The 24,399-nt window shown below is 43.3% G+C and overlaps 1 protein-coding gene across 5 annotated transcripts in view; it reads left to right on the top strand.

The window, feature by feature from the left end:
- The window catches only part of GRIA4 (glutamate ionotropic receptor AMPA type subunit 4), an 892,311-nt gene that overhangs the window by 648,002 nt on the left and 219,910 nt on the right, over positions 1–24,399 (top strand). For all 5 annotated transcript variants that reach the window (XM_069202350.1, XM_069202351.1, XM_069202354.1 and 2 more), the window contains exon 4: positions 10,854–11,038. In XM_069202350.1, coding sequence (XP_069058451.1) covers positions 10,854–11,038 — 185 coding nt within the window. The remainder of the gene's footprint in view (positions 1–10,853; positions 11,039–24,399) is intronic.

Here is a 24,399-nt window from a genome sequence, read left to right as displayed (position 1 = left end):
CCAGACACCTACACTCCGCCACCTTCTCCTTAGCAGTCACCCCCTGGATCTGCCAAAGCAACAGTGGAGGATGATCCTTCTCACACCTAGCAGCCAAAGCTTGGAACACCTACCCCTACACCTCAGAACCTCATCATAGCTACAAAAATTCAGGCAAGGATTCAAGGCTTGGCTGTTGGACTGAGCAGATGACCACCTACCAGTTACCTGCTTCAGCGCCTAGAGACCCCCATGGGTGATTTGACACACTTTACAAATCATTGAAAGATTGATTGAAAAATGTATAATTCCACATCTACTGATTAGATTTTTGTCATTTTGGTCCTGTTCTATTTATTAAATTAAGTTCTATTTTTCAAACCTGTGATACCTCCTGTGTAGTGTTTTCACTGTTTTACTGTTTGAAGTGTTGCACAATTATTTTACACATTGCCTCCAAGTTAAACCTGACTGCTCTATGTCAAGCTACCATATTTAACTTTAAAAAGATAATTTAATGCATGTCAGTGATTTAGTTACTGTTTATATTGCTTACATATTTTAGAAGAAAATGAAATGTTTACTCACCCACTGACTCCGAGTCTTCCAGCACTCTGTGTTCTTCTCCAGTTGTCCGAGTGTGGGGTCCTAGAGCCAGCTTCCCTAACCAGTTCAGACAGTGCTCTTGTGCTGTTAATGTTAATCAGCATAGGAAAAGCATCGCAATTGGTTGGTGTAGGCTGGTTCGGGCATGTATGATGGAACAACACATGCGCCAACCGTGCATGCCTGAACAACGCAGTCAGAACAACGACTGCGTTGTTTCCACAAATGCCTTTACCATGCATGCCTTTACAACAATGATTTTTCGTTCTAAAGGCATGCCTAGTAAAGGCATTTGTGGAATGGCATGCGTGGTTTTCGCATGCCATCCCCTCCACCCGCCCCAAAAAATACAACTGCCCCGATATCCCCCACCAACCCTGAGCCCTAAAACCTACTCCAACCCCCACCTGCCCTAAAAACAACCGACCCCACCCCCAAAAATAAAACTACCACACCCCTAAAAACAAAATTACCCCACCGCCAAAAGCCAATGAACCCCCACCCCTCACCCCCAAAAACCAAACTACCCCATCCCCAAAAAAACAAACTACTCCGATCCCCATCCCAAAAACCAAACTACCCCGACCTCCACCCCTAAAAACGAAACTACCCTGATCCCCCACCCTCCACCCTAATAACCTAACTACCACAACCCCACCACCCCCAAAAACCAATGACCTTCCTACCCCCACCCCGAAAAACCAAACTACCACGACTCCCCCACCCCAAAAAGCAAACTACCCCGACCCCCCGCCCCCAAAAGCAAACTACCCTTATCCCCCACCACCAAAAACAAAAGTACCCTCACCCCAAAACAAAACTACCGCAACCCTCCCACCCCACCCCTAAAAACAGAACTGCTCCGATCCCCGCCCCTAAAAACAGAACAGCCCTGATTCCCCCACTCCTTAAAAACAGAACTACCCCGATCCCCCGATTCCCCAACCCCTGCCCCTAAAAAAACAAACTACCCTGACCCCCCACCCCAAGACCTTAATCCACCCCCACCCCAAAAAAGTACCCCAACCCTGCCCCAGCCCCACTTACCTGACCGCGTCCTCTCCTGATGCTGACTCCCTTTTTCTCTGCCTTAACCACACATGTGCGTTGTTTAGCACATGCGTGGTTAAGACAGAGAAAAAGGGATTCGTTGTTAACGCAAGCGTGATTCCGCTTGCATTAACAACGACATTGTGGTTCAGGAGTCATTGTTCCGGATGTTCCCCCTGGTTCGGTGCTTATGTAGACCTGAGGGCCTGTGCCTGCTCTTTTCCTGGTTGTCTAATTAGGCTCAGGTTCGAGAAGTTTAAATTGTGCATCGCAAGACAGCCAGCCACACTGACATGTGATGGCTAAACTGGTGGAGTGGCCCGTTCCGTCATGACACTTGGTTCGTTCGTGCAACCAGTAGTAAAAAAAAATGGTAATAAAATAATTCTACTACCTTTTTATTTTTTCATATTTGCTGTGCTCATAGCGGGGGCGACTCTCGACTGCGCGATTGGAAAGGCTGCTGCTGCATTTAAGGTAGATAGCTGTAGGATAGACCAGTTAGAAGTTAGACATTTTTTTTTAAAAAAATTTTTTATGGTAATAGTAGGATATGGGGTGTATTTAGGATGGACATGAAGGATTGCTATATCCAAGTTTAATTCTTTATGTAGTGGCAGGAATGAGTACTGAGGAAAACCAACAAACAGGATGTTGCAATAATATCAGTTGCTGAGAACTAGGTTGCACAGTATTGTTCTTGGCCATATGAAAGCAAACATGGGTATGGATTTGTTGGATGTAGGTGATGTCTGGCAGAGGTGGCTGAGGCTGTGGAAGTGATGGAAGATTCCAGGTTTATTGTTATTACTAATTCCACCATCTATTACACACCTGTCATTTTTTCTGTCTGTCACCACCAAGTGAAACCAAGTGAAACCTGGTGGTGAGAGGCAGAAAAAAACAACTGACCCCCCCCCCCCCTCCCAGGGAAAAACTTCCTGGAAGTGGGTATCATTAATATTTTTGTTTTTCACTAACAACCCCCCAATTTGAAAAACAAAAAAGTTTTGTACCTTGAAACAACCCGCCATGATGAAGATTCCTGCCAAGGTACAGAGATCATAGCTAAACCAGCAGTAATCTCTAAATCTGGTAGACAGTAGTCCATCAGGGTGGTGTATGTAATGTAGTCCGGCAGAATATGGTCCCTCAAACTCCAGATCAGGCTCTAAAACTCCACCCCTCATGAAATGCATGAACACTGTAGTGCAGAATTACATTCCCATTCTTAATTTTGGGTGCAAATTTGATTCTTTGCATTGAGATGTATTAGTCCTCTAAAACCCCTACGTTTCAATGTGCTCCCATAGGTAATGTTGGTGATGGGCCAGAGATTGCTGACATCCGCAGGCACTGATCACCATGCCTATGTCGCTTGAGAGACAATGCATAACAGAGCAGTGCATGGAGGCCTATGCTGAAACCTCAGCTGCAGCATCCGCTCTCGCTTCCTGACCATTACCCTGCCTACATGTCACAATCATGAGTTAGTACCTAAGGGCCTTGCAGCTGTGTCTGAGCATTCGCAAGAACTGTTTTGCTCCTTGCCCTTGAATGAATGAACCAGGCCTTTAAAAATTGAGGCACAGCTTTAAAGAAAACGGCATGCTACAAAGCTACCCAGCATGAAAATCATGCATCCGAAAATCCTAAACTGTGAATGTTGCCTCTTGATCCATTAAAGAGGAAATTATTTTCTGTGGCTGACCAACAAATATTCAACCTGATAGATTTTCCATTACAATGAGATCCACTGCTTCCTTTTTACAGAGAAATGCAGTGGGACCACAAGCAGCTTATCGATCCGCTAAATTCTTATTTCGACTAGTGTCTCTAGAACATCTCACTAAATTAAAGTGAAGCACACAGAATGTTCTTCACGAAAAAAACTGACCTTTTGTGAAGGGAATAGCAACACCAAAAACAAGACAAATAAAAACATGGATTTTAGGAACAAGACAAATCAAATAGAATGGAAGAATGAAGAAATAGCATTAGGTCTAGTACCTTCTATCAATATCATACTTCTGAAAATATTATAGTGTATTAGTTCCAATCGTTATTTTTTAGTTTCCTTTATATTCGTTTGCACTGATGCAGTTTTCAATGTCATAAATTATATATTTTCTAACGTTTTACTGTCCCTTTTTTCTCCCAACAAACGACATGGAAAACACATGGGAAAAACGTCCATACCTACTATTAGGGCTACTTATTAGGAACTCACCAGGGCTCAGTCTATCTGTAAGAACGAAAGACACTGACACACTGTGCAGCTATGCCAGGCCGCAATTGTTTCCTTTTTGTCCCTCAATTCTCCCACTATTTTCCATTTTGGCAGTAGTTTATGGGGTCCTAGCACGTAGAGACACTCAAAATGCAGATTGGTCCTCACCAGTCACCCTCTTGGGGGATTCTGGGAGAGCAGTTCCCCAATTGGTCTCCCTAACTATAGTTGTAAGGAAGTAATCCCTGTCACTTCCCACAGCTTGAAGCATGGTTGATAAAGATCCTAAGGCGCTGTCTACTTTCCATCAGTGCTTAATATATAAAAAAAAGGTAAGTGCCAGGGCCAAGAGGCCACTTCAGCTTGCACCACCCATTGCTCCTGCCAGCAATGCCAATGACAGTATCAACACAGCTACTAGCCATCACACTCCTACAATTGTGACAATGCAGAATATTGCTGGCCACCCAAAGCTTTAAGAAAGGCATTGGTGCCAAGAATTCTTTTTCACAAATATAATGTTTGCAAATAGTATGCGAGGCATTAGCAGAATAGGACTTGACAAATTTGAAAATGCGTGAGTTAAAACAAAAGGCTTCGTAAACACTTTAAGCACATGTGTTGTTAGGATTACTATTAACAGTTGCAAACAGAACGGTATTTGCAAGATGGAGGAGGAATTCTCTCCATGGAGAACAAATGAATCTTCCACTGTTTCTTCCTTCTCTTTCTTTGTGAAATGCCTATTTGACTGTTTTACTTATGGCACTGTGATCCTTCTTTTGCAATTGTGTGTGTTTTGTTCATGTTCTTATGGTTATGAACCTCAACAGATATTGAAGTAATACAAACTACCCCGTTTTGTTAGGAAATTTCTGAACCTCCATTTTGCAGCAAGGTATGTTTAAAGCTTTTCAAACATTACCTGTTGCAAACCTTGCTTTTTTGTACACGTTCTTCATCACACTTGTTTTGTGTCCTTCACATCCAGGGGCCACATTACTTGCATGGTGCACTTTTCCTTTTTGCACCGCAGCGCACCCTTTAAAAGGTGCACTGGGCGCAAACAGGGACAGTGCATCATATTACATTACATCACATTACATTACATTACATATCTGCCCCATCATCCCTAATACAGCGCAGGTGCAGTGGCAAAGTGATTCCTTTATTTGCATGGAGCTATACACCCCTGCAGATGAGGGAACACCCTCTCATGCTAACACTGACAGTACAGGTGCACCAACGCTATCAGTATTACAGAAGGGTATGTACAAGCATCTGCGGCCCCTTCTGTAATACCATTGTGCCCGGAGGGCACAAAGCAAGAGCACATGCCTGTTGTGCCCCCGGGGTACAGTGTCTAATAGGGCCCCAGGTGTATTCCGAACTTTGCAAATATTAGAGGGTCCTACATTCATCAATGTTTAGTGTGTTTACATTTTTTTTCTATTTGGTTATCTTTTATATGATTACGGTTCTCATTATGAGAATATTGTCTCATATCATTAGTAAGTTAGACTTGTTATTGTGATTTACACAATAACAAACACTATTTTCTGGTTACTATTTATTCTTTAAAACTATCTATGAGTTGTTACTAAAAGTTTATGTATAACACATAGGGGCTGATTATGAGTTTGGCGGATGGTTTACTTCTGATGGGGAGGTTGCCGCTAAGAATTTCCTGCTAGGTCAGCGGGCGGAAACCTGAGTTTACGCTAGCTGGCCTTGCGGGAAACAGCCTACAGCATTGCCTCTGGCACATAATCGAGTTGGTGGCAATGCTGTAGAGCGCAGGGTGCACCAGCACCCTCGCAATGTTCACTGTCTGCAAAGCATTACCGCATTGGCAGTGGTCCGACCGCCATCTGCCAGACTCGGAATGAGGCCCATAATCTTCATTGGAAATGTATGATTTATTCCAACTGTGATGATATTATGTATTGTATGTAGACTTGTACCACCCATCTCCCTTGAGTTATGCCTTGTCAGCTTGACCACCTCTACCCAGAGAGTCAAGAAAATTTAGGAGAGGCTCAATTTGTTGTGGACCTGGTAGCTTAAGCATTGAGTGGTAAGGGCCCCTGATCTATTAAAGACTCCTGTTACTCACTGGAGAGCTAGTCCAACAGTTGGAATGACTGACACTTAAGGAAATAGGCATTTAGCAGACATTTTTGATACTATATTTCAACTGCTATCATAAAGGCTTATTTGTGGCCTAACCAAAAGTAATTCCTTTCTGGCTGACTTCACATTACATTTTAATTCTCTGGATTTTCTTGGCATCTACATTTGTAATGGAAAGCAGAAATAAATGCATGAACACCTTATGGAAAAGTCTCAGAGAATTTCATTCCTAATTACGCTTGCCCATACCCTTTAATTTATCTAAAAAAATAACTTTTAAGAGGGCTATTCACAAACATGTAAACTTACATGCGGGTAAATCTGCACGTATAAGTTTTCTCATACTTTTGAGTATGTTTAACATTTTTGGTTAGTTTCCCTTTCAGAGTATATAGGGGCAGATTTATGGAAAGTGGCGCTGCACCGAGTGCAGCACCATTTTCCCTGTGCCCTTTAGCACCCCCGCTACCGCCACCATGTGTGCGCTGTATGCAAAATACGGCGCACCATGGCGCAGGGTAGGAGGAAAAAACATCATTTCACATGACAATTTTGATGTATTCTGCAGGAGTATTGCCAAAATATTGGCGCTACTGGTGCAGAGTACCTAGGGCTCCATTCTAAAGAATGGAAGCCCCCTTTTAACGTCTGCCCTTGAGCAGGCGTTAAAAGTGCTGTAAAAAATGGCACAAGGAAATCTCATAGATTTGCTTGTGTTATTTTTCCGACTCCCCTTACGGGGGAATGCCCCCTTTGCATACGTTATGCCTGGCGCAGGCATAATTTAGCGCAAAGGGTTACAGGGTGATGCAATACATCCATTGCGACACCATGTAAATACGGCGTAGGGATTTTGGTCTCGTTGGGCCACATCAACGTAAAAAATAATTACAATAATGTGGCGCAAGGTGGCACTAGGGCATCATAAATATGCCCCAAAGTATTTCAAAAGTGTAGACTTACACGCTCCCATCTCCTGAATTGAGGGGATGGAGCCTAATTACAAATGTAAATTTGTTACATGTAACTTCTCATAGGTAGGTGGAAATCTCTGCCACCGGGGCAGAGATCTCCCTATGTTAAAGTACTGGGAAAAGTTTCAACGTTTATTAAAAATAAAATAAATGTATAAGATAGTTATTGTTAAATATTAATGTAAAATAATTGGACAAAAAAATTCTATGAAGAACAAAATAAAAATGGTACCAGATTTACTTAATTATTATTTAAATATGACATTATTTTTAATTCTATTAAATTAAATTAAAATTATTTGTCTTAAGAAGTAACTAAAGTATAACATTTATATTTGGACACCTTTTAAATGTATGTATAGAAATTCATTAAAATATATTTTTGAATTAGTTACATTATTGTTGAAAATAAAAAAAGTTTCCTATGTTTTACATGTATTGATAAATGTTAAAATATGTTAATTTAATGTAACATTAGTTACCTTAGGCTTTTATTTTAAGTCCCTGTCTCTATTGTTTTCTATTCAAGGATATTGTAGAACCAGGTGTTAGCCATATGTGGTGCATTGCTTACTCCATTTCTGAGATGGAGTACATTTACAACTGTTTTGGCAGTCGGATTTATAGAAGAGTGGTTTGTGAATAGCAGTGGGCTTACTGTTTTGTGGATGGGTGCATGTCCCTCCCTTAACCTTTTCTTACGCTCATTGTTTCATAAATATTCCCCATTTTTACACTTATTCCTTGGAGTCCCTCTCACATTTATGACTAAAAGATAACACTTCAGGAGATCTCCTGCACTGAGGGCAGCGATCTTTGCACATAAAAGATAGGGGAGGCAGAAGCATAGACCTCTGCATGTATGTTAGCGAACAGCATTTTGTAGTGTGTTAGTATTACTTTTCTAGTACCACTAATGCATTTCAGATGCAGTTTGTGAGCAAGTCAACCTTCAGAAGAAAGGTAAAACATATGCCTGCCTGCTATAAAAAGCTTGTAGCTTAAGAGATTGGTTTTTAACCTGTGGGTTAAAAAAATGAAATAGCGCTAAATGCTATGTGCCTACTCATGTGTCATTGCTTAGAAAATAATAATAGTAACAGATTAATAAAGTATATAAAACAAAAGAGCAAAATGGAACATTGAAAATGTTTTAATGTGAAGGAATTGGAAATTGGAAATTAAAATTAAATTGGTATCATCAGATTGATTAGTGGGAGCAGTGCAAGTGTATCAAAACAAAATATAGTATGAACAATGGATGGCCTCAATTGAATTTAGAAAAATTCCTCCATTAAAATGTATTTTTTTATATTTATGAATGAAATAAAATATTTCATCATTTGTTTGTTTCCATATTTTTGTGTATTGTTTTGTGGTTCAAAACAACGAAATTGCTTAGACCATGGTTCTCAAGCTCAAATAATGACTCATTGGGGATCTCTGGATCAAGATAGTGATTCAGTGGGGTCCCCATACTCCAGTAATGATTAAGTGGCGTCACAGTAGTCAAAAGGAACCACTGTTTTAGGACGCCGTCCACTACTTGACCCATAGCCCAGATAGTTATAACAGTATAAGTTTTAGACCAGAGACACTGGCTTTCACATGGAAAGTGAATGGTGTAAGAGAGAGGGCCGGCATCACTCACATCTACCTTATGCATGCACTTAAAGCAGCACCAATGATGATAAACCCAGACTGACAGCTGAGCTAAACATGCTGTGCTTTCGGTGAATGTGTAAGGGTTCAAACTAAACACTTGTTTACATGCTCTTATGCAATAAAACATAGGACACAGGTTTTAGACGATCCACTCTAGAGCCAGGTCTAGTTAAAGATATTCCTTTATTAGATGATATAAAGAGCACAATCCATGCTTTCAGTTTTTATTTCCTAGTCAGAATTCAATTAAGGTGAATCAAAGGCTCTGCCCCTTGTACTCTCCTGAACACTGTAGTTCAGTGTTCACACATTTTCTCACATTGGCAAGTTGGAAAACTGCAGTGCGACAAATGCTGGCAGTCAAGCTTTCAATCTGGAGAATGGTCGAACAGAAAAAAAACATCCAGGCTGATGAGAATCTGTCAACTTTAATCAAATCTTGAATTGGACAGAGAACCAAATCGTCAATCCAATCTGAAAATGTACACAGTTGGTATAATTCTTACAATTACTAAAACAATGGGAAATTGTAAGAATACTTTCATTAGAAAGGGGCAAATGATCTTGGAAAGCCAGCACAATACAGGTCACGTTAGTTGGTTTTCTGTGTCTTCTGTGACCTAACGAGCAAAAAATAAGGATAGGAGGCCACATTTACGTAGAAAAGGACCGGAAACAGTATTGCTTTGTGGGAATAGGCAAAGCATAGGAGAGGGAGGGATGTTTTTGAGGTGGAGGCCAGAAGAGGATGGAGGAAAATATAGATGGGAAAGGTTACCAAAAATGTCAGTGGTCTGGAGGGAGGAAAATGGTGAATGAGGAAGAGGGAATATCGGTATGGAAAGAGAGGGGAAGAGGAAATCAAAAGAACGACACAAACATAGGCAGTATTTTAAAGAGACAAGGTACTCACAGAACAGGCAGTCGGGCTCCATCTTGTGAAGGCATAGGTGGGTGACAGAAGTGGATAAAAAACAGATGACATCCGGGGTTCCACTGTACATATAAAAACAGCAACGTTTGTGAAAAATGTTGTCTGGTTGAATGGATTTGTCTAAAGGCACAATCTATATCCAGGAAAAATAATCAAATATTTTCTATCCCCAAGTCGACAATTTAACATGGAGGAGGACGCCACGTTCACATAGAACCACTGTAGAAATGAGTGATTCACTAGTGATATAATCTGTTTGCTGTGAAAGGACATTGGATGGTTGTATTTGCCTGCTACGCCAGCTGTTTTCTGATAATCCAATTTGATATGAAATTATATATGTCATTGAACTAGGGCAAGTGAGAAACATCTCCTTTTTCACTGGCTGCTCAAAAAGACTCTATAACATTTTTTTTTATAGGATTTGCATAGCGGTTCCTCTGCTCGGAAAGGACCCTGCTTTGAAATTGTTTCATAGTACAACCCTTAAAAACTGTTGGAATATTGATAGATTTATACTACTACTGCGCCATTTATCATTTATAATAAGTGGGCCTGAGCGGAATTCCAATTAAGCCACAGTAATCAGAGTAATTTCTGTAATTTTGTGCTACTCTTTGAAGTGGATTTACCAATAATAATGTGATTTTTCCTGCTTGTGAAATTAAGAGTAATTTCGGGGTCAAAATTCTGTCACAAGAGCTCATTTAGTGAGTGTGAATGGCCGCTCAAGCTTTCTAATTATGTTCTGCTGCATTCAGTACTATTTCTTTATGCAAAATGCATCCTTGTGCTAAGAAAATAGTGCTAAATACTGGGAGTAAATTGGAGGAAAAACCTACCCCAAAAGCACATTTAGCAAGCAAGAAGCGATGCTCAGGCTCGCCATTTGTGTACTCATTATGTAGCACAGTTTCATTTTCATTTTCGTTTTGGATGTGCGGGGGAAAGGGGACATGGCGCTGAACACAGAATTACTCTTCACACGTAATTCTGCGTAATTGCACTGAATTCTTAGGTAATTCTACATGATTACGCTACACAGAATTATGCAAATTACACACATCTCTAATAATAAGTTTCCATGACTGATAACTGATGAAAGGGAACATGGGCAACACTTCCTTCTGAATAATCTGAAAATTGTTATTGACATAGCTTACCTTTTTGAAGAATATCCTGAAGGGGATCCCCATTGATTATTTCTGAGTCTTCTTTATATGTAAAACTCATGTGGTATTTCAAAACATATATTTATAAACTTTCTTTTACTCTACTGTAGGTTATTCAATACTTCAAGCTATTATGGAAAAAGCAGGACAAAATGGCTGGCAAGTCAGTGCCATATGTGTGGAGAATTTCAATGATGCAAGCTACAGACGGCTTTTGGAAGACTTGGACCGAAGACAAGAAAATAAGTTTGTAATAGACTGTGAAGTAGAGAGACTTCAGAACATCTTAGAACAGGTGATTTTTGTTATTAATGGGAAAAGGGAATCTAAACAATGTGTGTCTAATGCAGCAATTTCTGGACAATAATAACCTTTCTGCACATAATGCAGCAAAGTATGACTGCTGGAAATGGTTTCTCTTTGTGCATATTGTATACCTTTTTTGTGTGCAGTATTCGACTCAAAAAGAAACTAAGGGGGTCATTCTGACCCCGGCGGGCGGCGGGAGCCGCCCGCCTGGAGAGAACCGCCAGAATACCGCTGCGCGGTCAAAAGACCGCCGCGGGTATTCTGGGTTTCCCACTGGGCTGGCGGGCGACCGCCAAAAGGCCGCCCGCCAGCCCAGTGGGAAACACCCCTCCATGAGGATGCCGGCTCTGAATGGAGCCGGCGGAGTGGCGGATGTGCGACGGGTGGAGTAGCACCCGTCGCGAATTTCAGTGTCTGCTAAGCAGACACTGAAATTCAGGGTGGGGCCCTCTTACGGGGGCCCCTGCAGTGCCCATGCCATTGGCATGGGCACTGCAGGGGCCCCCAGGGGCCCCACGACACCCCATACCGCCATCTTCGGCCGCCAGGAACAGGATGGCGGTCAGAATCCCCATGGCGGCGCAGCAAGCTGCGCCGCCATGGAGGATTCTACAGGGCAGCGGAAAACCGGCAGGAGACCGACGGTTTTCCCTTTCTGGCCGCGGCTGAACCGCCGCGGTCAGAATACCCTGGGGAGCACCGTCAGCCTGTTGGCGGTGCTCCCGCCGACCCCGGCCCCGGCGGTCCTTGACCGCCGGGGTCGGAATCAGGCCCTAAGTATTCAGATTAGCGTTGGAGACGTGCAAGAGTTCTGTGCACTAAATGGAGACACAGTCAACAAGACATTGTGTGAATTTCCAACCAGAGAAAAAAATTTATGTGAATCAATAGAGAAGATAAGAGTCCATGCCCAAAGGAGGTAGCATGCTCGGCCACCTATTGCAATGCATGCAGACACAGCATCCCAAAGGGTGTGGGCCACGTGTATGCCACCTATTCCTACTTACTTCTTAAGAAGAACCCCATTGTCATTCGAGAAGTGACTGTCTTTCCATGGAGGCCTGTACTGGCCTTCTGCAAGATGGAGCGAGAGCGGGAACTTCTCTTCCTATTGCCACCACTGCCGCCTCCTGGAGTGGTGGGGCAAGTGTAGACATAGTGAATTACATGGGCACCCTGCTTTGGGTGGTATTGTAGTGACACAAAGACACGTATGGCACATGTATGTGGGTGGAGGGAGTGAGGTCCAGCTCATGCAGAGAGGGCGGAGAGTGAAGGGGGGTATATGGAGAAGCGAGGGGCATCCAAGCTGCTTTACACCGATTTGGGTAGATAATGTGTTGGCTCCCGAAAATCTATCCTGTGTTTCCAAGTACAATCAAAGGCCTTGGCAAATGGTAATTAGGTGTGAGTATTTGGAAGTCGAATAAGTGGGCAAGATATTGGGTGTTTGAGACACACAATTTGCATTCGGTACGTTGGTTCCCTCTATTGAAAGACAAGTGTAAATAAGAACCTCCTTATTTGCAAATCACAACTACTGTGTGCGTTGAGCTCGGTGCGATGTGCAATGAACTTGTAGGATATTGTGCTATAGACTGGTCCTGAAACCCATCCATCATTCCTATTTGATCACTGGGGCTTAGTCGTATCGCCTTAACATGCCGTGACCTTGACTCAGTGGAAGTCAACAAAGAAACAGACAGAACCCTCAATGTCATTTTAGATTATGATCCTCTGTCATGGCTTTCCAGTGTCCCCTGACAATTGATTTGTATCAGAGGTCATGCCGCAGGATAATACTGATTGGTCTCTGCAGGGCTGTTGTGCGCCTTCGAGGTGTGCTGCGTTACTTTTGCAGACCTGACAACCTTGAAAATATTTTCACCGTCTGCGCCTCCAGAGAGCGGAGAAGGGTCTTTGCATGGTATGTCCTTAGAGAGGGCGGGACTTCGATCCCAGCACTGCCTGACCAACCACACCTCTCCAAAAACACAAAGCCGTACACCCCCGAGTTAAAGTTTGGAGAATATGCAATGACTTAAAACGGTTCAGCGTGTGATATTGGCCCTTCACGGGGCCAATGTGTGTGAAGGCTGCTGATAATCACGTGACACACGCTGGCAGCTTGTAAGCAAACATGTATGGAAGGGTCTTGTGTTGTAAACGCAGGTCAGGTACATGAGACTGGCATTGACTGCAAAGAAGCATCTGTGCGCACGAGGAGCGGTAAATAACATATTTGTGTACAGGGATGCTGCCTTACGCACGGATTGGGAGTATTTTTAGCAGAAGCATAAACAAGTAGTAATGGCTAGGAAAGAACGTTTTGCAAAATTGTTAGATAATGGCAGAGAGAGCTAGATGGCATTTACTTTTCACATTACCTCAAAATGTTAGCCTTCGTATGGTCTTCTGACTGTGTGAAGGGAAATTGCAGTGAATCGATGCCATCTAGTGGCATCTGCGTGTGCTTTCCTTTTTAATATGAGACACTAAACGTATAGCCGTGGTCTTTTTTTAGAGGATCAATCGTGCATCATTCAACAAGCATTTGCAATGCAATGGGTCTCGCATTTGCTCGAGTTAGAGCTAACAGGGTTGTAAACTCCTAACGAGACTTTTCTTGCTACATAAAATGAAAAGTAAAACATTTTCACATAAGCGAGCTGATTCACAGCGCCACCGACACCATGAGCATCAGCGTGAAGAGACACACAAAAGGAAAAATAAGTTATGTCGCAGTCAAACTTATGGGCAAATGTGCAATTAGCCATGTAACAGGGGCATAACAAAACCTCCCCAAGGAGGGACAAACGTAAACCATTTACCAGTTTCATCAATGGATTTTTGAAAGGCAAGCCCACGAACGTAAGGTCGGCATTGTTAAAAGCCCCTATACATACCCACTCGTCGGAAAAGCAGCGCTTGCGCGTGCCTATGCTCAACCTAAAAAGGAACATTCACCCAAAGCTTATTTGGCAGGTTAATTCACAGGTTATTTTTCAGTTTGTTTTTCTTTTCAAATCCAATTTATTTTGATGTAAACTCCTTTGTTAGGCATGGAAATGAAACAGCAACTGTTTCTGCTCACAAAGCTTTAGGTAATTACTGTTTCTGCAATAAATTAACTAAATATTTATATGTATTGTATGGTATTGTATTTCAATATTTATATAACACATACCACCCTTATGTGGGGCACTGAAGCACTTGCCTAAAAGGGGAGCATGCTGTACAGCAGTGGTCTTCAAACATTTTAATGGCACGCTCCTCCAGTGAAGAAACATCATCAGGGCCCCCTCTGAATTTTTCACAACATTTTATTAAATTGGCAATGTTTAAATATGTCTAGTCTTATTTAAACATTGCAGTTAAATGCAGTCAAATACATGATGCCAAACATACTATTCTGGCCAGGCAGGCCAACTCACATGCACATTATTCACAGTGTGATTATTAAAAGTGGGGGGTGTGGGTTTTGAAGAGCATTTTGAGTCCATTTCCTTTTGACACATACTCCCTGCTTGGATATAAATGACAAAACATGTTAGTGATGGACCTTTACAGAGTGGTGTACTGCTGCTCATTTTTTACAGCTTAAAACAATGCCCTGCTATCAGCTGTTATCGGCATGATGCTTCTTTTGGCCACAGCCTGCCCCCCCCCCATGGGATAACTTGAGGTCACTGTTCGAAGGTCCGTGCTATAGAGTGTAGGGTGTGTGGTAGGAGAGTGTTGTCTTTTTTGATCCTATGTGGGAGGTGTTTCCATGTTGTGCGTGATGACCATCGAGGTGTGGTTATCGTGCTATGGGATGCAGCACTTAGCAGTGTGATGGATGGAGAAGTATGAGATACAGGCATGCACTTCATGGTTTTCAGTAAGCTGGCAGCTTTGAGCAGGACTCCCGGTCCCTTCTTGGCTTTTTTTTTGTTCATAGTTCACTAACCTAGTTACTCTACTGTGTTGTTCATTCAGAGATGTTGTGTTTAAAGTTTGTGGTCACAGGCACAGGCAAAAGGGAGAAGTGCTGGAGAGATCTGCTGGGATAGATTTTGCTAATATCCTCTCAAATCTGATCGTCATTGTGAGATGCGAATATGTGGCCGTAGCATGTTGCTAGTCGGGACCTAAAATGTTGGACTAAATTAGAGGCCTCCATTGGTCAGTGGTCTATGCAAGATTTCTTTAGTTATACTGTGCCCTGTTCAATTGGTGATGCATGGTTTACTGCTGTGGGCTGCTATTGTACTGGGTGATGTATAAGACCATTAGCAGTATTGTATCATGTGAGTTTAAGAGTGTCAGGCAGTAGAAGGGAATAAATAAGTAGCCTGTATGAACTATAATCGACTGGCTTAAGAGTGTTATAGTATTAGTTTAAGTCTGTGTTATAACTACACTAGTTGCTAATATCTTACTAGGAATATATAGGGGTAATTGACTGATGTACTCCAGTTCTAAGTACACAGTCCTCCAGGTGATGTGTAACAGTGAAGATATATGTTATCAAATACTTTAAAAGGTATTGTTGTTAGACCTACAAACTCACAGGGTGCCACTGTGCATCACATAATATCAGGTCTCCTCACACTGTCACCCGGTGAATGTCGAGCCTGAGCCAACATCATATGCACAAGGTGAGCTGGAACCTCATACCTAAAATGGGTTTCTATCTCTTGTGTGGAGGCTCAGTACTTTTGAAATCCCTTACGGATTCCACAGCCACCTCCTCAGGATTCGCACAGCCACAGAAACCTTTTGTTTTTTTCTCCAGGATAGCCATATACCTCTTCAGGCCCACCCCTCCAGTATCTCTTCATTGCAGCTCAGGCTATGATGGAATGAAAATTCCACCCCCACCCCCAGTCCATCCTCCAAGGCCCCACCTTCTCTCTTACATGGAGAAAAATGTTTCCAAGGTGGTGGATCTGCATTGTAGATGATTAAGTCTGTACCACATTATATACAAAACTGACCTGCTGTCAGCCATTGAACAGTAATATTTCCTTATTGTATGTGTATGCTAAAATCTTTGCATGAACATTGCAAAGATTTTGCAGGAATAAAGACATATAAAACGTGCACCATTTACAGTACTGCTACTAATATGTGCAATCTGGTATGCCGAGGGTGTGATTCACAAAGTTATATTTTTGGCTTGCACAAAGAGCCTTTTTTATCGATTGTGTGCCAGAATATTGAGGAAAAATGATTGTGCTACAAAGATACGGTATCAAGATTATAGTATCCCAAAATATTGTAAAAGTGAGTGTTTATAGGTGAGTACAGATTTACTATTCTTACCTCCACATTCACAATCCTTCAAAATATAGATAATGTCAAGGTACTTATGCATAAAGTTAAATATTGTAACTGTATACTTGCCAAAAAACCTAAGGATATTTTTCTGCTTGATGTCTAGGCCACAATCGTTTGTATGATAATAGTCAGTCCAAGATATTCTGGTACAACATCTTTTAAACAAAGACAAAATCACATTTCTAATTCTGAAACGTTGGTTTTGTACTCTCTGAATGTTTCCCATACTGGAAGATGTTGGGGATATATGCAGGGGTAAGTTGATTTCCAGGCTTTTAGTCATCTAGCCATGGTTATGGTTGCTTATCTACAGAAGCAATATTGTTGTTATAGGGAGGTTACTCTATGATGGCTTTGGCTTGGTAGTCAAGAGGATGGATATGCAACAACTTAAAATCACACATGAAATCTTAAATCTGTGATCTTTTTCAGTTAGCTACTAGTGAAGGATCGACATTCCATGGTCAGCAGAGTGAATCTGGTCAGGTTTAACTTCAAGATCACATCATGATAACCATTTCCTGCACGACTGCCAGTCTGGCCTCTGATCACACTGCAGCACGAGGCCACTGGCTTATACATCTTAGAAAATTCCCTCCTGAGCACAGATAAAGATAACCCCTGCCTCTTAATATTGGTGGACATTTCACCTGTCTTAAACACAGTTGACCATCCTGAATGGGACCCTCCAGCACTGAGCACCTCCTTATCTTTAAAGATCCCAATCACCGGTGGAGTCCCCTAAGGATCCATACCGTCTCCTTTCATCTTCAACCTCTACATGGAGCTGATTAGTGCTCTACTCGCAGATAACAGCATCAAGATTCACCAATATGCCGATGATACACAACTCTACTGGAAAGTGTCCTCTGCTTCAGACATTCAAAGCCTCACACACTGTCTGCATATTATCCAGGCCCAGATGTAGAGTGCCTACCTGAAGCTCAACCCGTCCAAGACAGAATTCCTGTTATTTGTCAACAATAACAAACAACAAATAGCACAAACCACCTGACTTGATGACATAAACCTTTATGTGTTTGAACCCTAACTTTTACTGAATGGCATGTTACACGGATTCATCCGGTACACCAACCTCTCCATCAAGGAACACATTGCCAAGAAACAACAATCTCTTCTAAAGAAAATGAAACAGCTTTTTCCAGAAAGCAACTTCAGAACTTCTGTACAAGCCCTCAGACTCTTGCATCTGGATGGAAGTAGCTCCCTGCTGCACGGCCTTCCAGACTCCACACTGGCACCCCTTCAGGGCAACTTCTACCCTGCAGTATGTCTCATCCATGGTCTGAAGTCACCCCCATCCTAATTGAACTCCTTTGAAATACCATATATATGTATACATTAATACATGCATACGAAGTCTAAACGTGAGCTGGGCTGCATAGTTCTGGACACTGGATTTTGATGAGAGTCTTGGGCAATAGGTGTCTGAAATAATCTAGGTATAGCATTGACACCAATAGATATAAGAACATTTTGTAAGATGTTTGTTGCAAGGGCAGAATAATTTCAAATAACTAATGAATATGAAAGAAAACATGTTTTTGTTAATTAATTTAACTGCATTGCTATGGTAAGCTTCTTGTTGAACAGCACTCGCAAGCTGTATGGCATTCTTGCAGGTGTGGTCGGACAACATTGTATCAGGTCTGTCATAGAGAAGCATTGTCATTGATGATTTGTTTGAGGCAAAGAAGATAATTATTCACTTTCCTTTATGAAGACTGATTCAGAATTGGTGAATTCTATGTTAAACAAGCATCAGACCATTTGTTACTTGGAGCTAGCTTATAGGTTCTACTTGTTAGTTTGGGTGTAGCTAGGTTTCCAGGGCATGTTTACATGGTTCCTTGTGAGAACTCTGGGTTGGAGGCTCCCAGGACAGTCAGAAGGTTTTAGGCAGGTTTTATAACAATTGCAGTCCTTCAGCTCTGGTGTCTTAGGGCCCAATTATTGACACCCCCAAACTTGGATCCAAATATTCCTTTTGGCACTTGACTCTAAATGAGGCAGAGCAGTTCAAGGCTTACTCAGGTGAGATGCTGTGGGCTACAGACTCAGGACTGACCAACATAATAAACCACACTGATCCAAGATCTAGTCTGTAAGTAAGGTAATTATTGTATACGGTGATCAGTCTCTCATCTCAATGTCTTCCCCCAGTCAGGATTCCTACCTTGATACTTTGTCTCTGGATTAGGGCTTGATTTCTCCAAAAGTCAAGATGGTAGGCTGTGTCAGAGGAAGCTGCACAGGGTCATATAACTTCTTGTTTAGCACCTGCTGAAACAAATGTGCTGATGCGGAGAAGATCCAAGTGGAAAAAAAACATTTTCTCAGCCCAGCTCAGTTGTACCTTCTCCTGATCGGCTATGGTGGTTGGTCCTGGTCCTCCAGTGTTTGGAAGTCAGAATTTTTCCAAGTCCCAAAACTTTGCAGTGGAACACATGTTTTTCTTCAGCTGTTCGTCTCAGGCTGCCAGGCTTCAGGGCCTTTTAGGACTCCACTGCTTGGTTCAGCAAAGGCCTTGTGCAGGGACACGTGCAGGTGCAGTTGTGACTGGGCAAGTAGTCATCCAGAAGAAAGCATTTTTTCAACTTGCTGTGTCCATGTAGCTACACAGGCGGTCAGCCCACTGTCTCTTTGAGCCCACTTCTTTGTCTTGGATACAAGAGGAAATGGGTCCAGTACTACAGGGCTCCTCTCAGTTTACGGCATGCAGGGTTCAGTAATTTTCTTATCTTCTGCACATCCAGAAAGAGATCTGATGAGTGTTCCTAGAGGTGCAACATATGTTGTTGGCACTAGCCTGTGGGTAGGGGTGATTCCTGGCTACCCCCTAACCAATGATGTAAAAGTTGTAAAAGTTCCCATGGTCAATCCTACCCAGTTTTTTAGGAGCTCCTGTTTGGCCTACTGCAACCAATTCCACAGTGCACCTCCCCACTAAAATCCAAAATCCAAAGTGAGAAAAACCCTTCCTCTCTTGTTCAGAGTCTTTATGTCTACCCAGATGTTCCCAGGTAAACGAGCAGTCCCTTTGGGAGCAGCTCCCTTCCACTTAGCTTGGAGCCAAACTGGCATATGTAGGTCGGAGGGACAAAAGCTGGTCTTCTCCCAAGTTTCAGTTTACTTATGAAAGGGCAGGTTTTATCTTGCTCCTTTACAAATCAATGAAGTTCCTAGATGCACCTCAATCCTTTCTGCATGGCAGAAAACACCTTCCCAAACCCAGGCTATTGTCACTGCTCTTGGAGAAATGTTCACTCCTCATTAATGTCAAGCACCGTCAGACCAGTTGTCAGTAGGCTAGTACTTATTAGCCTACTGGAGGTTTAGGCGGGTAAAATATTGCTTATAGAAAGTTATGTTTCCTAAATATTTATTGAAAACCTGGCTTTACCATTAGCTTTAATTTTTCATAAATATTTAAAACAGTCTTTGAATAACTTTTATACCCATTTCATGTCGAACGTTACAGATTAAAGTCTATAATCTGTACTTTGACATTTTCTAGGATTCAGCTCCAGCACTGCCAGTGAAAATAGCTTTGGAGGCCTACTCACAACAGGAACATGACAGTTTTAATTTTGCATATGTTCCGCTTTGAAATATCAGGTACCCTACCTCGTTGGCAACAATGTGTACTTAGAGGTGACTTAATAATATTTACAAGCAGGGTTTCCTGCCTGTCAAAAGGGTTATTTTGACAGATTTATACAGTAGGTTTTAGGCTGCTGCAGTCAGGCTACACAGGGTATGCTTAAAAACTGTGTTTTCCTGGTCACTTTAGTGGATGAGACAGTAAATGCTGTAGTCTAAAAGTAACATTTACCTTTCAATGCCACTGATGTATTTTCTGCACAACATACTATGGCCTTACAGGAAATGTAATATGTCAATTCAACCTTTTGTGCACAGGCCCTTGACACTTGTTTAGCAGGACTTAAATTCATTGAGTTATAAATCCAGCAAAAAAAAGGTCCAGAAAAAGGTGAAAACCCTGCGCTGAACATGCAGAAAAGGCAGGATTGCCTTTCAGTTTAAACTTTTTCTTTTAAAAATGAACATTGCTTTATTACTCACAAAACTAAATACTATGCAGAAATTCACAAATATACTGAAACTGGCAGGTCGAAATGCCTGTGGAGACTGCTTCTGAAGGGTTTCACAACCTCCCAGAGCGCACAACAAAGAAAGGTCATATGGATCATGTAACCCCTGGAATGTACCCCGGACCACCTGTGCTGGAGACGCATCCAACAGTTTACATACCAGCTAAGCTTCCTCCTCCATATGAGGAGTGTGTAAAAAAAGGCAGGCATGCTGGTTATGTCAGGGTGTCAACATGTTAAGCAATTGACACCACAAGCTCTTAATGTCAGTGAAACATTCCAACCTTATAGAACGTGTCAGGTGATATTGAAAATAAGCCCTGAATTTAACTTTCACTTTTATACCAAGAAAATACATTGACTTTAACCTTCATATATACACACACTGTAGAAATAAAAATTGGAAACAGTGAATATTTCATGTCAGTCTTATTTTTTATATTGGACACAGCTGCCTAGCAGCTTCAAAGAACTGATCAAGCAGTACTCACACTGTTTTGATTAATTTTGAGATAAATACTCCAGGGGACACTTTTAGTGACCCATGATCCTTAGGGTCACAATCACAAAGTCCATTTGGGGTTACAGGAGGATTATCGGGGTGTCCACTGGTTCTCCTGGGTGATCCCTCAACACCAATTACCTCTCTTGGTGGTGCCCCTGCAATCCTAGTGCATAGTGCACCAAATAATCACATTTTAGGGGTGCTAGGTGCTTTCCGAGGCGTGCCCTTTCCTTCGGCTGTTTTCTGTTTAAATCATCCAGGCCAGTAAATATTTTCTCTCACTTTGTTGTCGTTTTAAAACCAAACACATCCCCTGTACGATTCTGTTTTTTTCCAAGCGGATGCTCCTGTCTCACATATGGCACTCATGCACACTCTAATTTTGACCACGCAGGAGCAAAGGACCGATCAGACATACTGGCTCCAGCCAGCCTGGCAATTTGTCTCTTGCTAGCAGGCTTGGATTTCGTCTCTTCTGTCCCCGGAGTTCACGCAGCAGGTTCTTCTGAGTCTTGTGGCCAAACAGGCAAATATTATTTTCCTGTATTTTATGTTGAAAACACAAATAAGCATGCTTTCATTCTTCCGAATCTGTCCGCATATAATCAAAGAGCCTTCTGGGAGCATTGTAAATAGACATAAAATTTAACATTTTACAATTATGAGCTCCTGTTTTTGTTTTGGAATCACCGTCAGTGATGGAAGCTGGGCTTACAGCACACCGATTTCCTTATAGCACTGACCCTAATAGTAAAGGCTTTGCGTTAATAAACTTAATATACAATTTTAACCATTTGATAACTGTTGATGCATACCTTAGCAGCAGACAATCCTCTTTCCTGCAAGCAAACATATTGCAAACTGTAAATTTCAAGTCAAATATTTTGTAGTGCAGTGGTTTGATTCTGCTTGTCCAGTGGACAAAATAAATATGAAAACTTGCCCTAGATCTCTAACAATATATCCTGGTGTGGGACTATAGGAATGGTACACCCCTACTGGTTTTAGTTGGCATAACCCCTCCCAGATTGTCGAGTCCCCTTGCATCCCCCAAGCCGTTTCACATGCACCCCTACCCAGTGCTTAATTTGTAAATAAAAAGGTGCTGGTGCCCAAAGTCCTCCTCTTAAACACGCGGGGGTTGCAATTAAATGTGTGAGCACTGAATACAGAGGCAGCGTAATCCTGAAGCCACCCACAACTTCTTTAATCCATTTACAGCCACTCCCTGCCCCTTCAGCTCACTCTTGCAGCTTTCTGCTTTCTCCCATTGTGATGCTTTTTCGTTTTTCCCTTCCTCCACCTTTCCCATGTGCGTCTTTTGCTCGCAGCAAATGCTTGAGGCAGAAGAATAAGCCCCGGCCCTCAAAAATAAGTGCCGGTGCTCAGCACCGGAAACAACAAGCACAAATTAAGCACTGATTATTAGCACTGCCCCCACCCCTTTCTGTGACAACACGTGTCATTCTTGGTGCAAAAACGGCCGCAGTTTATTAATTCAACCGCAAACGGTCAAACATAACAGTACAACATCCTGATCCCCCAACTTAACCCAAAGATTTTTGTGTCTCATTGTTTATGGGTACAGCTCTGTCAGTATTACTTTGGCCAGCAATTTTTGCCAGAGCCTAGAGCGAATAGCCCCTTTTTTCCAAGAATCTAGCACTTCCTGCGGCTTCTAGGCTACACCTTGCTGCAGAGTGTTGTGGGTGTCCCCCCTGTGCCTACCTGAGCTGCAAGTGCTGTGTCTGACCACTGCAGACTACTTGCTAACTGTTGGCCTGCTCCCCGAGTCCCTGCCATGAGCCATTCCAAGGGCACTCTCTTGAGCGGCTCCTCCTTTGGCTATAGCACTCACCCTGCTGTCCGTCTGTACTGGTTCCACCACACTGCCTGTGTTTCCACAACCTCAGGCAGCTCCCCCGCTCATTCTCTCCTAACAATTACTTGAAATCTAGTTGCTCCAGGACCCCCTCATTGTTAGGTGAACCCCATCCGGCTCATAGTAGCCCTGTGTTTTCAGACTGATTAGCCCATGCCTCACAAAGCCCCACCCATTCGCTTGACATACTTTGGACATGGTGATGTTCAGTTTCCTTCTAGAGCTCTCAACTGCTCTGTGATCTCCCATACCCTCCAATTGAAGGGGGGTATGATTTCTGACCAGATCAACTCCGCAGGATGAATGAGCCTGGAAACTGCTGTCATCCCGGTCATCATTGCCCCAGGTAAATCCCAGCTCTCCATTTCAGCAAGGCAATTTCCTCCTAAGTGCACTACAATGGTATCTGGCCTTCCTTCAAGCTGGAGTCTGTGTTGCACTGTGACTAGCAAGTGTTCTCAATTCCAGGCTCGCCCATCCAGGATACTGTTGTGTTGTGCAGCACCATGCCCTCATATGTTTTGCACACCAACACCAACCGCTGCACCCTTGCGACGAAAGAGTGACCCAAGATCCACACCCTGCATGCCTGGTCCTTGGAGGCCTGTTGTGGGGAAAGAACAATTCAGCTTAGCTGAGGATGGATATAGCCATGAAATGCCCTGGAGGCCCAGCGGCTGATCATCTTGAGGTGCTCCCCATCGAGGCCACTGGCTGCTGCCATCATTCCAGCACCTAAACGAAAGGAGTGCGGCGCAAGTTCTTTTGGTGGAAGACCTGCCGCCCCAATAGCCATTCTCAGGACCTCATTAAATTGGAAGCAGCTGAGGTAAGAGCCATCCTCATGCCGGAAAAGGGTCTGGCTGGTCTGCCGGGGCACCACCCTCTTGGTAGCTGCATATGCAGCACATCGGGAAGCATTCAGGGGGTCATTCTGACCCTGGCGGCCGGTGACCGCCAGGGTCACCGACCACGGGAGCACCGCCAACAGGCTGGCGGTGCTCCCGAGGGCATTCTGACCGCGGCGGTTCAGCCGCGGTCAGAAAGGGTAAACCGGCGGTCTCCCGCCGGTTTACCGCTGCCCCATTGAATCCTCCATGGCGGCGGAGCGCGCTCCGCCGCCATGGGGATTCAGACACCCCCTACTGCCATCCTGTTCATGGCGGGAAACCCGCCATGAACAGGATGGCGGTAGGGGGTGCCGCGGGGCCCCTGGGGGCCCCTGCAGTGCCCATGCCAACAGCATGGGCACTGCAGGGGCCCCCGTAAGAGGGCCCCGCAAAGTATTTCAGTGTCTGCTTTGCAGACACTGAAATACGCGACGGGTGCAACTGCACCCGTCGCACCCCTGCAACTACGCCGGCTCAATTCTGAGCCGGCGTCCTCGTTGCAGGGGCATTTCTGCTGGGCCGGCGGGCGCTCTTTCGGAGAGCGCCCGCCGGCCCAGCGGAAATGTTTAAATGGCCGCCGCGGTCTTTTGACCACGGTGCGGTCATTTC

This window comes from Pleurodeles waltl, chromosome 8 (genome assembly GCF_031143425.1).
Source record: "Pleurodeles waltl isolate 20211129_DDA chromosome 8, aPleWal1.hap1.20221129, whole genome shotgun sequence".
Lineage (NCBI taxonomy): Eukaryota > Metazoa > Chordata > Amphibia > Caudata > Salamandridae > Pleurodeles > Pleurodeles waltl.
Note: the sequence above shows the minus strand (reverse complement) of the source record. Positions and strands in the feature narration are given on the sequence as shown.